At 40.0% G+C, this 15638-nt stretch overlaps 1 protein-coding gene across 1 annotated transcript in view; it reads right to left on the bottom strand.

The window, feature by feature from the left end:
* Positions 1-15638, bottom strand: part of efr3a (EFR3 homolog A (S. cerevisiae)) — a gene marked incomplete at its 5' end in the record, with an annotated part of 118360 nt that overhangs the window by 66869 nt on the left and 35853 nt on the right. Inside the window, 2 exon segments of the mRNA XM_035671235.1 lie at positions 324-451; positions 3959-4035. Of these exon segments, the coding sequence (XP_035527128.1) occupies positions 324-451; positions 3959-4035 (205 nt within the window).

Consider the following 15638-nt stretch of genomic DNA (forward strand, 5'->3'; position numbering starts at 1 on the left):
ATATATTACTTAGGCATGTTGTATGTTATCCTAAGTTATAGTTGGGTAGAAGTTTTTTTCACACTGGGTTCCAGGGACCAACAGGGGCCCTTGGGTTGGTCTGTAGGGGGTCCCCAGCAAAAAGAGGAATATTTTAACATTTATCACAATTTTGTTGTAAATTGGAACAATGGAAAGAAATAGGATCACTGCAGCAAGTACGCTGCATGATTACTGTGTGGTTTCTTGTTTGATTGATTAATGAAATATGTTTTTAAATTATTCTTAATGTTGCAGTTGGAGAGTGCAAAAAATAAAAAACCACAAGGTCAAACATCACTTACCCGTAGCGGTGTCGTACCACATCTCTGCTTAGCCTCTCGGCCAGGTAAGCTCCAATCCTGTCCAGCTTCTCTGGAGCCGACACGGCGTAAAAGGTCAGCTTCTCCATGTCTGATTTACTGAGGCCATCCTAAAGAAAACAGAAGGCGGTCCAGATTTACAGGATTTAAAAGGATGAGTCAGGTAAGATTCTTATTCTTTACTGTCAACATGTTCCATTGATCTTACAAACAAAGCCTAATATATCTTCTTCCCCTGTGCCACAGAGCTCCAATGTTGTCCAAAATCAGCAGTGAGTCAATTTCCATAAGGCCCAATATTAAAATGTACAACTTTACAGTAGAAATAATTATGTTTACAGCCTGGTACAAAAAATGGTTTTGGTTTCTATAGCTAATTTTCTCGTTCATGATTGAAATTATATTACGGCTTAAAGTTATATATAATTAAGGGCGTGGACTCTGAGTGACAGGTGGGTGCCGTCACAGCCAGCTGTTTTCAGTAACCAGGCTTTATTCAGCTCCCTCTCTCTTTGCCCATTTTTGAATTAGCCGGAAGCCGGCAGAGTCAGGACTGCCAAGATGGCGACGGCCAGAGCGGACCACACTGAGCTTCACAACGGCTCTTCACAAACCTACGGTGGACGTCACGGAAACTATGGACTGTTTAAATAATACAGTCTTTGGTCTGAACATGAGATTTGTAGATTTTAAGAAAAATATAGAACAACAACTGACCTCCGCCCACAGACTAAAGCTTCTATACATTTCCTATTCTTGATGTCTCTAGTTTTGTTCCAGATAAAATAAGAAGTAATAAGTAAAGTCAAATAAATCAAGACTCCAAGACTAATTTAAAATGTAAAATAAACAAGCTCTTCTGTCAGTTTCATCTTCAGTAAATGTTCTGCAGAAAGTCAGTGAGATAGAAAGTAATTCTATTCACACATAAAGTCAACTTCATTATATCCTGACACCATTTCTTAAAACTCTCCACCGTATACAACAATGACATTAAAACAGTGATGTTAAATGGCCTGTGAATGTGTGTTTCAGCTCTTCTGCTCTGACAACAAACGACTGAACTCCACAGATCACCACTCAGAAAGTATCACTGATAAATTCTGTTCACACATTTTAAATAAAGTTTGGAGAAATGCTGCATAAAAGTGTAACAATTAACTGAATGAAATTAGTACCATTAACTTTACCTGTAACACTAAATACTTGGTTTACTTGTATTCAAATCAAATATTTTATAAACTTAAATAGTTCGAGGCAGTTGGTTTCCTCAGACTGTTTGAGTTGAACTAACTTTTGTTTTACAGTGTGCAGTAAAACACTAAAAACTGTCCTTGCTGTGCTCTGATTTCACTTCCGCCTCATTAAAACTAACAGCAGCTCACGCCGGCCCTCTGGTCAAGATCTTAGTCTTACTCAGATTGAGTTATTTTTAGATTAATTGCCTTTTTGGAAACAGACTTGATGTGAACTTCGGCATCAGACTCTCGCTGACAACAGACGATATATGATTATATTGTTGCCAGGTGTAAAGAGGAGGGAGTTAATTCGAGAGCAGCTGTCCCCTGAGTGTTTTCAGCTCCTCGGGCTCTCAGCAAGTGATAATTAATTTGACAAGGTCTCGACCATTCGAGTGTTTCGATTTCCCACCGCACCTGTTTGCTCGCGCCAAAGCCCCTGAGAGGATGCCGGGCGGTGAGGGAGGAGGGAAGAGAATCTCTTGTGTACGGGACAAACCGCGTACACTTTTTAATTAACGGGGGTCGCCAAAACAAACGGGTGATGATAAGTTGTCACGGTCCTGTTATCAAAGCCGTGTCACATTTAATAGCCAGATTTATCAAAGTCTGGAGCTTTCGTGCAGCTCCTCTGTCCTCCCAATTATTTCTGTGTTGTGGCTGGGAAGCTCTCCGGTGGAGAGTGGTGGAGGTGTCGCTGGGTCTCCACAGCAATCTCAACACTGTGATAACAACTGTGCAGCGAACGCAGCATTAATGTTACTCTGATAAAAGCCCACACTGGGACTGTGATGTATGCTGTGCAATGTGGGTGAACTCAGAGAGGGTTTCCGCTCTTTAAGAAATCACTGTCCAGGTGGCTTTCTGAGGAAATCACTTCATTTACTTGTAGGCCATTTAAACCCAAGTTTTATTCCTCCTTTTTTAATGATGCAGAGTTAATGATGAAGTGTCTGAGGTTCACTTGAGGTGGTCAGCGTTTATGGGACACATGGCTATGGGTATTCGTGGCTGTTCTGACCACAGACGATTTTCCGCCGCAGTCTGCAGCAAATTGACTACAGTTTTCCACTAACCATAACATTAACTTTCATAATTGTCCACCAATTGTAAATAATAATTAATATGTTAAATATATTTTACTGAAATAATTATTTAATTAATAGGTATTTGTTTAAGAAAGCAGCCTTCTGATTACGTTTTCAGAGTCATATTGTTGCACAACCCACATAGAAAAGGCCTATTTTTGTTCCAGCCCAAACGTTTTTACTATATTAGCTTCTATATCGCTATATTTTTCCCCCCTAAATTCAGATATTCCATATGGGTCGGGCTCATATGAGGTCTTGATTGCAGCATATTTTATATTTTATATTTGGTAGGACAACCTGCAAAACCTGCTTTATAACGTTGAGTCTGTGAGGCGGTTCAGCTCTGTGATCCCACTGAGAGTGTCTTCAGGGCGTGTTGCCTGCCATACGTTGTTTACTTGTGTATTTTGTCCTTAAAAAGGATACAGTGTGTTTTTCCGGTTCAAATCTCCATTGACTGATTGACCTTCTGAACCCTGTCAGATTTAATTTATTTATTAAATGCAACAGACCACATATTTTTCTACAGCTTTCGTCTATAGTGTTTCCTGTCTTAACTTTTTTATTTTTGTAATGTAGATATTTATATGCTTTTACCAACAGGGCCCAAGAAGAACAACACAGCCAATTGAACAACCAGTTTGTCAGTCTAAATCTGAACAACAAAAGCTGGACAAGACTGGCTAGATTCTTGTTTCCTGTTGATTGAAGATCTAACAATAAACTCCACTCATGATTCTCGTGATTTTACTAGCGTCAACAAAAGCTAAGACCATTTGTCCTCTTGTGCTACTGTTAATACGAAGAGTTCTACATTCACTAACGTTCTGTCTCTGTCACGTAATGTTATCTGATGTTATCGGTTCTTGGAAGAAACAGATTTATGGACTAAATTCATCTACAATCCATGAAGAAGTGGCAACAAAACAGCTGGGACAGACTACAAAGCCATGAAGACAGCACGCTGTGCTCAGATTACATCCCTTTAATCACATTTGAAGACATTTTCAGAGCCAATAACCCCCATTTTACTCAAGATCAGACAACCAAATGATATATGATATGACAAGACTTTTCAATTGGATTTGTGCTCCAATCAGCTACCATATTCATCTCTATTTAATAAAATTGGATTTTCGCTCTGAGGGCAGTTACAGGTGAGTGTAGGCCACGCCAGAGAGCTGCCAAGGTCTTAAATTCAGTCTTAGTAATCACAAATATTGGCCTCGTATCTCTGCTGACATAACTTTCATTTAATTGAGGATGAGTAATGCTTGCAGTCACTTACTTTGGGGTCCTCGGGGAAGATGTTGTCCACCAGGCGTTTGTACCTCGGCCTCAGCGGCCCACAGCAGCCGCAAACTCCTGCAACAAACAACATCAGCAAAGGTTAAACTGACCTCTGTCATAAACTGCTGCCATCAGGTCTGACAGTCCAGGAGAAAAAAAGGGATAGCGAAGCCAAGAGACGACAAAATTGTGCTCTCAATTTGTGAAACTTGAAACGTTGACATATTAGGAGCTTCATATACTTCCTTAACTCCAGCGGAGCAGCTCAATATCACAACTTTCATCTGATAAATGAATGTAGACAACCTGCTGGCGCAATCATTTCATTTCTATTCTCCTCCTCTGACTCACATGGAGCTCTTCGACTGGCTGACACAATCCAAATTTACTCTGGATTCAAGAAGTGCGATAGGTCATCTCCTATTGACTGACATGAATTAGCATCACCGGCAGCGGTCTCCGAGTCAATAAGAAGTGATGAGTCATCAGAGTCGTGGCTCAGTGGTGTGGGGTGAATAAGTTAAAGTCACAGTGGGAACGATTACAGAGCGGTCGACCGGTCAACCATCAGGAAAGGGCAGAGTCCAGCAAGGAGGGTCTGACCCTGCGGTGTGTTCACTGATATTTGAATAAACCTCGTAAAAATCAAAGTGAGAAAAAAATTGACAGTGTTTTGAACTTACCCCTGCAAGGTTGATACTGTCAATTCATTCTGGTCCCAGTCTAAAGGGTTCATTGTAACCTTTTCTCAGATGAAATCCAGTAATTATGTCCTCAACACCCTAAAAAAACTGTCATCTAGCGGTGCCTGCAAATGAGAACGTGCTGTGAAACTATGTGTAGGAGAAACTACAGTGGCTGCGAAACTTGCAAAAAACTCAAAAAGGCCCTATCTGCAATCAGTGTTTGTTTGTTTGTATTGCATTTGCATTGCAAGATGGAGCTGGCGTACCATAACAGCACGAATCTGTATTTTTTATTTTATTTTTGATACTTAGAAAAAATAAGTGGGAAACAATTTTATTTATTTTTATTTAATTTTATGTCTCAGGAAATGTTAATTTGGAAAGTAATTTTATTTATTTTATTGGACTGATTTGACGGTTTACTACTATTGCATAATATGTATAATAATTGATGTAAATTTTCTAAAAAGGAAACAAAATTGGTTTTTTATTAAGTGATCTGTCTAGTTAATCTATTGTATATTATAAAATTTTTTGGGGCCCTTTTTATTAACTTAATGCAGAAAGTAGTTTTTATCCGGAGTTACTCCACCAAATTGATGGAATATTCGATAGAAAATACTCGATTACCAAAATATTCGATTAGCTGCAGCACCTATTTTATTGTATTAAATTGGCAAAGAATTTACTATTTACTGCCAGTCAAATTAGTGGGCGGGGCTTTCCCCAAAAAAAACTTAGTCCGGCTTGATGCAAGAGCCAGAGTACCTGGTGGAGGCTGCTCTCATCTATTACCAGTCAGAGAATCAGAAGTACTCCCCGAGAGGGGAATTTTGTTTGGAACAGTTGCTCAAGGTGCTCACACAATGACAGACAGCTGTATGAGCTGTTTATTAATATCAAATGTGTCCAAATTCAACCAAATTCGACATTGCACTCCAAGACATACCAAACATTCAGACAGACAGATGGACACTACTTACTTTATAGTTAGACGGACTGAACATGCAAACAGTTGATGCGACCAACAAATCAAGAAATAATACCATCTAACTGTCATGACAAGAATAATATGTACTGTTAAAAATCCTCAAACTTTCTCATGTATGCTGAGATTTGTAATGTTCCTTCCTGATCAATGAGTGTGACTGTCAGAACAGGGTGTCTTTAGTGAAATGTCAGTGCTTTTGTGTCTGAAGGAGCAGCAGACCACAGCCGAAAGGTCACAGCAGCATTCGGCTCCACTGACAGACGATCAATGAGGAAAGCCTTTTAGCATCAGAGACCGAACCCAACACAAACGCTTTAAAAGAAACATAGCGGGACGAAGGAAGGCAGAGACACCGACACACAACTTGTGCCGTGATATTTACAGGAAAATTACCAAAATGACCAACCGGTTTAGTGTTTAATAGATATAGTTTCCAAGTCAGGTGCTGTTTAAAGAACTTACTGATCATGTAATAAATCCCAGTGAGAGTAAAATCTTTTAACCATCGTTAAAATGTGGTTGTATTTTCAACATAGATTAGCCTAGGCACATAGCATATTAAGTACAGGAAAAGGAGGAAGTTGACCGAGGTTAGCTTAACTTAAACTTAAACAACCTTTTATGGATACAGTGTTTTAATACACATAAATATTCTATTTGAATCTTAACATTTTAAGTTCTACCTGGTAATCTCAAGGCTGCATCACTGTAGATCCTACCATTACGCCATCATTACCTGTAAGAGTCACCTTTCCCGCCTCCGACTCACAAAATTAACTTCAGGGAGCACGTTGTCTCCCAGGAGCCCCTGCTCAGACAGTTTACAGGACTCCCAGGGTACCATTCACCTTCCGTAAAGACCTCTCAGGTGATGTTAGGTCACCTTAACACCTCCAGAGTTTATTCCTCAGCTAATTTGCAGCAGAGTTTGACGGCAGCCCCCGGGAGTCTGGAGATTAATCAACTGCATTAAGGGCGCGTATCAGCGGCTTGTCGCCAAGGCAACCTTTCCAGAGCTGTGGCTTTAAAGCATTCATTATGGATCCTGCAATTACCTGCCACATTAGGACACAGAGCAGCGAGGGAGCTGCTGTGTGAGCGTTAGCGAGACCAGCCCGGTATAAAGGAATTCAGCTCTGAATGTGAAGACCTGAGGAAAAACATCTCCTGACCTTCTGGGTGATTTTATGTGAAGGTTAAAATACACACCAGAACAAGGACGATACTTCTGCAAAAATAAAGCCATTAATTCATTTATTAATACGACTGGGCTTCAAAGGGGACTTAACATGGTTGTAGAATGCTTTTCAAACGTTATTAGTGGACTTCAGCTGAGGAGTTCCTATACTTTGAATCTTTTACCACTAAACGTCACAATTGTTTTAACTTTTACAAATAACATCTGAGTAACTGAGTAATGGCATCCAAATCTATGACTCCATGCCTAAGGACGATGCAGCCGTTAGTGACATTAGCATAGCTGCAACATTGATCTGGTGCAAGTTGTTTGCATGTCGACATAAATTGGCATCAGGATGTAATTATTTCAGCATCTTACATACCACAAATGTAATACTTCCATCACTATAATTACTCTAAAAGAGATAAACTAAACTAACTACTCGCTTCTTCCATGAGGCCTGAAGTTTCTGGAAGGCACTACCACCACTGCTAAGCTAAGAGCATTAATATATAAAATGATCTAACAAACCTAGTGCTCTTGTTTCTCTTATCTTAACAAATAGATCCATGTGGAGCTAATGGACTCTCCGTATATAATACTGGTCTATAAGTCTGGAAAATACCACGCTGACTAATCCAATCATCAATCCATTCATTTATCTGTTAAACTAGTTTAAGATCTCCATTAAACGAAGATGTGACACATCAACCGTCTCAGAGCTCTTTCACATGAATGGCGACTAATGTTTCGCTTAATGATCGGGCCTCTGGATTTCACACAGTCCAAACTGTCTTGGAGTCCGTCCAGGCATCTGTAAAGCGCTGCCACGTGGATGATCAGACGGACGTTCAGAGGAAACGACTGAAATATGAGGAGCAACAACAGTGAAGCTGCAGGCAATCTGTCCGACAACACGGTGTCACTTTACAAGAAAACGACAACTAGAATATATAAGATTCAATTTCTGCCAATTGATCCTCCTAAATGTTACACACTGAATCTTTAAAAGGTCAAAACTCGTAGTATATAGAACAACGTGTTTTGGCTTGTGGCCCTGTAAGGTAGGTATGAAACAGAAACTATTCGCGATCATCATGCTGCAAGATAAAATTGTTGCCAAGTGTTCTGGTGTCTGATTTTTTGACAAATTATGTGTATTCCTGTCCGACACTTAGCCATTATTCTGTTAGAGAATTTACTCTACATTTCTTCACAGAAGTGAACCAAATGCTGAGATATGTTTTTTTACACGCCTCAAACTCAAGAAGGCCTCCAGCCCTAGTGGGTCCACTGTTGACTGAACGCCTGCAGTATATTGGTAAATCTGGAGAAGTGTTTATCAGCTTGTTGTTGTTGCTTTTGGAATCAATCTAGAATCATTATATGAGTTGCCAGATGCTTCAGAGAAAAATAAGACATGAGTAAAGCATAAAATAAAAACAGCTTTGGGTTGAAAACATCCTTATTTAACGCCGCTTGTGGGGCTTCTTCCCCACTACACACACGAACACTGAGCTCTTGCAGAGTCACAGCGTGTGCGTATGTAGACATTGAAGATGAAATGAAAACACCTGGGAAGGCTGCGTATACTCCTGCGCTGGGGGCCGTTTGGGGACAGCAGATGGATCGGCCCCCCAAGCTGCTGCTGCAGAGACGGAGGTGATACGACAGCTTTTTATTTCCAATCTGCCTCTGATTGGCTCCTCCGCAGACACTCGGGGTGAAAACCGATCGGCCTAATTGAGAGTTTGTTTTGAGAGTCTGACTGAGAGAATGTGTTCGCAGTTATTATATAACACCGCTTACAGCCTGGAGGGGATTTCTGCCTCGTTCTGGTAACCAAAGGATCACAGGTTGCATTCCAAACATTTGAAAATAAACGTTTCATCAGACGTGCTGAACAAAATTATCCTGTGGCTTTTTCCAGAGGTTTCAGCAGCAGCAGTTACCTCCCTCAGAAGATGGAAAGTGGACTTTTCTGTCATGCTTTTGTTTCTGTGATCGAGGAAAGAAAAAAGCTCAGAGTTCCTACAGTTTTACTCCAACCAAGGTTTACGTAGGCGATCTGAGTGAGGGGCTAAAATAACTTTCCAGGACAACATTGATTATTTCCAGGATATCTGGTAATTTTAAGACAGCTTGGGATCAGAAATGGGATTTATGAGACCGATATCTGATACCAATAATGGTTTCAAAAGTGGAAGAAAATCACTGACTATCATACACTGAACACTTCTCTGATAAACTGATTCAGAAAACAACAACAGTTGCTGCCGTTGTCCTGTTAAAATATTCTTGAGCATTTTATAACACTATGGTATTTAAAAAAAAAAAAAGGTTTAACATATGTATTTCCTGCACTCAGAAGCAGCTGCATTCATCCCCGGTTGACTTGTTTGTTTGTGTTGGAGCTGCCAGTGGCAGAAAATGAATGACAGCAGCTCCAAATTACATTAAAACCCATTCTGGCTAAGAGCATCATGGCTTCAATACTGTAATAGAGGCAATGCATCAATTTGAGCGTCCAGCTATAGATCGGCGGAGAGAAGGCTGCATAATCGCAGCATGGAGAGGGCCCGAGATCGAGAGATTCTGGTGGTCACACGGGCTGATGAATTACACCCGAACACGACTAACTCAGCAGGCTGAGAAGAGGCTATTATACAGGGGATCAAATCCATCATCCTGCTGCGATGCAACACAAAGGCAGAGAGAAATTAATAAAATGTAAATGCTTACGCAACCACCCACTGTCACCGTGCTGAGATATCTTCAGAAATATGCACCACAACAGGAGATTTGAAGACATTTTTCAGATATTTAAAACGACCTGTTCGACTAAATGTTTAATTTCAATATTTTCCTTAACACACGCATTTTCATCAGAGTTGTATGTTGGGTACAGATTTTTCATGATGGAGCAGTCGGCTGTACTGCACCAGCCGGCACCTGAGCAGAGTACTAACATAATCTTTATTTTTTATTGATTCCCACAGAGGAGACCTGGATGGCCACCGGACGCACAAAACACTGAATAAATAGAGCGAGTGGAAAAACACTGAGAGACCAACACACCCTGAAACTGAAGGCAGGAGCCGAGGCTGTGTGGTTCAAACTTAACCTAAAATGTACCGTTTGTGTGTTATTCGTGTATAAGTTTATATTAAACTGGAAAAGGAGACGAATTCCTAGCGGACAACATGAGTATGTGTTTGTCTTGACAGGTTACACGACGATCTTGGAAAAGGAAACTTCATGAGTAATTCATCAGTGACCAGTTCCTCTAACACTTCTTGATACTCAACAATGATCAGATGGCCACATTGAGATATCCTTAATGTTACAATAATTGTTAAAAATCTGCATGGATACAGAATCAAAATGAAAACAGGTATTTGTTCAGCTTCTAACAGCTCAACTTGAACATACATCAGCACTTTAAGAACTACATGAAATGACAGAAACCATCTTGTCTACCAAGATGTTTTGGCTTCACTTTCTGAGACCGTGCAAGATTACGAATCTAACAAGACCAACTTTTGGTACTTGGTTAGTTTAACAATTAAGGGGACAAAATAAGGGTAAAAAGATGCAACAAAACAAGCTAAAACCCTAAATATTCGTTTCAGACTTACTATTTGTTATCAGTTAATCAGCTTTAACTGATTAAAAATGTTATTTGAATATATTTCTTTACAATGTGTGTTGTTTGAAAGGTGCTACAGGTACAAAATAAACTGCACACAAATTTCTGTAAATAATTTGATTGAGGGTTTGGCGTCCAGCCTACCAGAGTTCAGCAGGCCTCGCCGGTTCGAGGCTCGGCTGTAGTTGAAAGCTCCATCCGCCTCGGTCCGGGGCACCTGCCTGTACCTCCTCAAGATGCCCCGTCTCAGGTACATGCAGAAAGACGGCATGACTGGAGTAACTTCCAATTTTATCCGAACCGTGGTCTGCACAGGTTGCACAGCTTCAACGCCCAGACATGAAGTCTCAAAGTTAAGAAGGTTCCACTGGTTCTTCAGAATTTCACAAAGTAAATCCACCACCAAGGAGTCGGGCTGGCGTTAATTTCATTCAGAAAGTTAGTTTCCACTACACCTGACCAGGTAAGACCAACCAAGGACTCAATAACATCCCAGCTTCACCTCTCTATGGATTCTTCCTGCCACAGGTTCTTTAGAAACATCATCTCTTCGATGGACATCAAGTTCAGCCAATGGGACGCCAGCTCGAGCTGCGTGTCTATCGCCACCTGGGATTACCCCTCATTCTGAGAAGACGAGACGCCGCCGGGTCTAATGTGGACCTGTCAGCAGCAGCTCGGGTTACCAGCCTCTGTGTTCAGAGGAAAACGTGATCCAGCAGACAGACGAGGGCAAAACTGGAACCAGAAAAGCCTCAAAGTTTCTGTGACTTCACACAATCGATGATCCCTGACAACAAACTGATATTTTCTATAAAGTCATACATGCAAAGTGTTATATGTGTTCACAGTGAGTGTCTGCGGCTTTCTGCAGTTACTGGATCTATTAATATGATCTTTTATCACGTGAGCAAACAAACAGAAACACAGCTGGAATCTACGACATTTCATGGGCATGTTTGCATCTAATGCTATTTGTACTATGTGAACATAAAGGTGGGAACATACGGTAAAATCATATTCTGATTATTTTGATACATATTGCAGAATGAGTGATGATCAGTGGGGATGATCTTTGCCTGAGAAATTACATTTTCACTGAAATAAACTCTAAAACTGATGATGTGACAATTTTTGGGGTCTGTATCAAACAGCTTTCTTATATCTGGAGAACAAGATTTGAAGGCCACTACAGTACTTATATTTACCTTTACCAAAAAACAAGAGGCCTGATCTGGATCTTATAGAAATACAGATTTTTTATAAATACTGCCTAAAATGCAGGTATTGTTGAGCGTCTGTGCACCGATCCGATACCGCGTAATTTAGCAGTCACTTTAGCGTTTCTTTCGTGACCTGCCCTTCTCGGACTCTATCAAACTGAGCCAGGCTATACAACAATCATAGCAATCAAACAGGCTTAGTAGAACATGCTTGTTAAAAATAATATGTATGCATATATATTTTAAAGCACATGTATTGGATCAGCACACAGCCAACACAGCGGCTTAACTGTAACAGGAAATATTCACATTCAGTTAGAACCTTGTTTTAAAGTAATAATCTGTTAAATTTCCTCACAGACATGTTTTAATACTATCAATGACTAACATTTTCACTGGCTGCTGTGAACACTTACAAAGCCACTTCCAAACAAAGTATATGGTACAGAGTACCGACATCCACTTCTTGAAGAAACTGCCCTGCAATATTTACCACAATATTTCAGACAGCTACTTCAAATCAGTACTGGCTTTAATGAAAGCCAAAATTATTGAACTTCTGTGGATAATTTACCTTATATACGGGAAATTTACACAAAGTTTAGCTGATAGTTGAAGCTTATATTTTCTGTCTTTTCTTTCAGGAATAAAGTATCCACACACCCAAACACACTCTGCCACAGTAAATCTCACCTCTGGTAGCTCCGTGTACTTAAATCTACACCTAAACCTTCTGTGAGGAGCGTAATCTACAAGATTAAAGAGCGCTCTCAGCCCTCCTGATTAATTCCTCGGCCTTTGACAAGCAGATGAAAGCCGCAGAAGCACTGTCACTCCATGCTGTCAGTCTGTCGCCCGACAACATCTTTCTTCACAGCGCCCTTGTTCAAGCTCAAGATTTTTGGGGGGTTGGAGACGAGTGTGCAGATTGTTAACACGCCCCTGCGGGGGTGACACTGCTCACTGATGCGACGTCGTCCTTCCAGATAAGAGACATTAATAAATAAAGTCAAGTCATGAGATAGAAGTTTGATTTAAACAAGCCGCCAGCGAGGCCTGAAGGAGAGTGACGGGCAGCAAAGCGGAAGAAAAAGTTGCTGGTTCAAGATTTCTGAAGACAGACCTGGGCAGATAATCGGATGAGGAACATAATCCTGCCTCCAAAGGATGGACACATGAGGACAGAGGCACTTAAGGCCATTTTTAAGATTTAGAGCTGATACAGATCCACTAAAAGATGTTCAGCTCTCATGCTGACTGCAGCATCAAGAGTTAGAAATAATAAACATGCAGCAACAACAAAGATATGGGCTGTGTTCGAAATCACATACTTTCATACTGCCTCCAGTATAAGGTTGTAACTAGTTAAGTTTTGGGGGGGTAACTGTAATATTATTACTGAAATGTATCAGTAATTAGTTACACTACTAGTTACTGGGGAGAGTAATATTATTACTAGTAATGTCTTACTGCCCCAGTTATGTATTTAAAGGCCTTGTTTTTTCCAAAACACTGACCAAAACCTGAAAATATTCTGTTTGCAATGCTATAAATCAATAAATCCTCACAATCAAGAAGCTGACAGAAGGACATAGCAGATTTTCTTCAGAAATACTTAATTGTAGGACTAATGAGTAATTGAGTATTAAAATAGTTGCCCATTATTCAATCAGCTAATCGATTACTTAACTAATCATGTCAGCTCTATACTGGGCAACCTTATAGAACCGTAAATATACAGTCTATTAAGCTGAGAGTGATACTAAAGTGGTGCAGTAATGACTTTATGATCTGTGAGCCAAAACCAGACTAAACAAACCCCACTGAGTCACTGTGGTATTCAGTCTATACAAATAAATCTAAAGTTCCCGACTAAACAACCCACACAGGACTCGTCTACAAAAAGATTTCACGTTAAAAAATGATCCTATTTGCCACATCTATCTCCACAATGGCCGCTGTAGCTGTCAGAGACACAGAGGAGCAGTAAATATGAAGAATCATGACTCCAGAGTTATAAAAGAAACTTCAACAGCTGAAACTACCAAACTGGTGGCTTACGGTGATCTTGTGACTGTGTTTCATGAATATCTGTTGTATCTTAAAAAAAAGGTTGTTATTTATGCGTTTTGCAAATGGCCAAAGTGTTTGCTTGCTTTGAAAATCATGGCTCTGAATGGCTGGTGGGCTCATTGACTTGCATTACCACGTCCCGCTTTTGAACCTTGAAGGGCGCATGCACAAAAACAGATGATGACCCATAAATTTACAGCATCCCTGTCGCTCCGCTGCGGTCCCGGCCTGACGGATATCTAAATTTATACTGCTTAAAAATCAGTTTTTGTTCTCTCTCTGTGTGCCTGGAGTTCTGGCCGGGTTCAGCGCTCTGTCAGCGGGATTTATTTGACCGGACACAAGATTTCTCAACAAGGAAACAAAAAAAAGAAAAGAAATCCTCCTCAAGGTCTCTTCTGTATCTGTTATTAACAGAAGGTTGAATGACCGAGCGTGCTCCTTTGCAGATACACTGCACTTACACCTTTTTAAATGTTGGCAGCTCCACAGAAACAAGAAACAGGTGTAAAGGTCCTGTGTTACATTTAGCATTTAGGAGGATCTATTGGCAGAAAATAGAATATAATACTATATATGTTTTCATTAGTGTGTAATCACCTGAAAATTATGTCTTTGTTAAACGCTTGGAATGCGAGCGGTTTTTAGGAATGGTAGTCGGAAATACCAGAAATACTAGTATTTTAGAAATAGTATTTCATTATTGTACAACGCTCACTTATTGTGTAACACCCTCAGTCATAACATTTAAATACTTTTAACTACTTTAGACAATACTTGTTCGACGTCCTATGTCACTTACCTCAGTAGCTGTATCAAGACACAAAGACATCAGTGTCACGTATACACAGAAAATGAAATATGCAGCTTATACCTTAGAAATAAATGTTGATTCTATAATTTGATAAAATTGCGGATTGCAGTATAGGTCATAAAGCCAGCTGCCTCCATGTTGGCAGATGGGACAAATGAAAAAGTGAAAGTCAAATAAACTGCAACACCAACCCAAGTCACTACTATACAGACTCCAAGTGGCAAAAGATGCCAGCGGTCTTATTATGGATATTTTGGCTTCATTTTTGTACTATGGGAGGAAGCGGAGACATCCAATCTATTATATATCAATGCTGTGAACACAGAATAGTGTAACATTACATCCCTAACCTGGGCTCTAATTTTGTCCATTCTTTACGATTGATCATGACCAAAATAATGATATTTGTCGATTGAATCTTGCTTGCTATTCATATTTTAATGTTATCTTACAAAGTGACAGTTGAGAGTTGTTTTGTTTGTGTTTTAGCTCTTTATTTGGTCCAAACTCACAGAATTACATCACAACGCATCTTACTGTGATAGAAAGTCAAGCGAGGCGTGCATAACTCTGAAGATTCAACATTTGATAAGCAACAATGTTTGGGGGTTATTGATAAAAGTTATTCGTAGAATATTCATTGTCTCTATAACAGAGTCTTGTGGCGTCTGATATAAGATTGACATTTTGAGGTTTACTGTGGTAATAGGGCGATGCCTCCTTGAAACATCTGCTTCCATCAAATCATCGAATTCAATTTACACAAGCCGGGTCAGCTGTCAGACTGCTTTACATTTATACTTTAGGAGCAGCTGCTTGTTATCCAGGTGATCCAACAGGTCGGGGTCGTGGACACTCTGCCATCAATCTTAGGACTGGGCAGTCTCCTCAAGGACTCAACCCCCAATGATACCCATGTACACCTTATATTGTTATTGTTATTTTTACTTGCACTAAAATTATACAGCTTATTTATACTTTTTTATATTGCTTTTGTTATTTATTTTATTTTTTTATTTTATATACATGTCTAGGTTGTTCTCCTTACTTATTGTATTGTTA

The sequence above is a fragment of the Morone saxatilis genome, unplaced genomic scaffold, assembly GCF_004916995.1.
Source record: "Morone saxatilis isolate NCDOM2014 unplaced genomic scaffold, NCSU_SB_2.0 Contig23, whole genome shotgun sequence".
In the NCBI taxonomy this organism is placed as follows: domain Eukaryota; kingdom Metazoa; phylum Chordata; class Actinopteri; family Moronidae; genus Morone; species Morone saxatilis.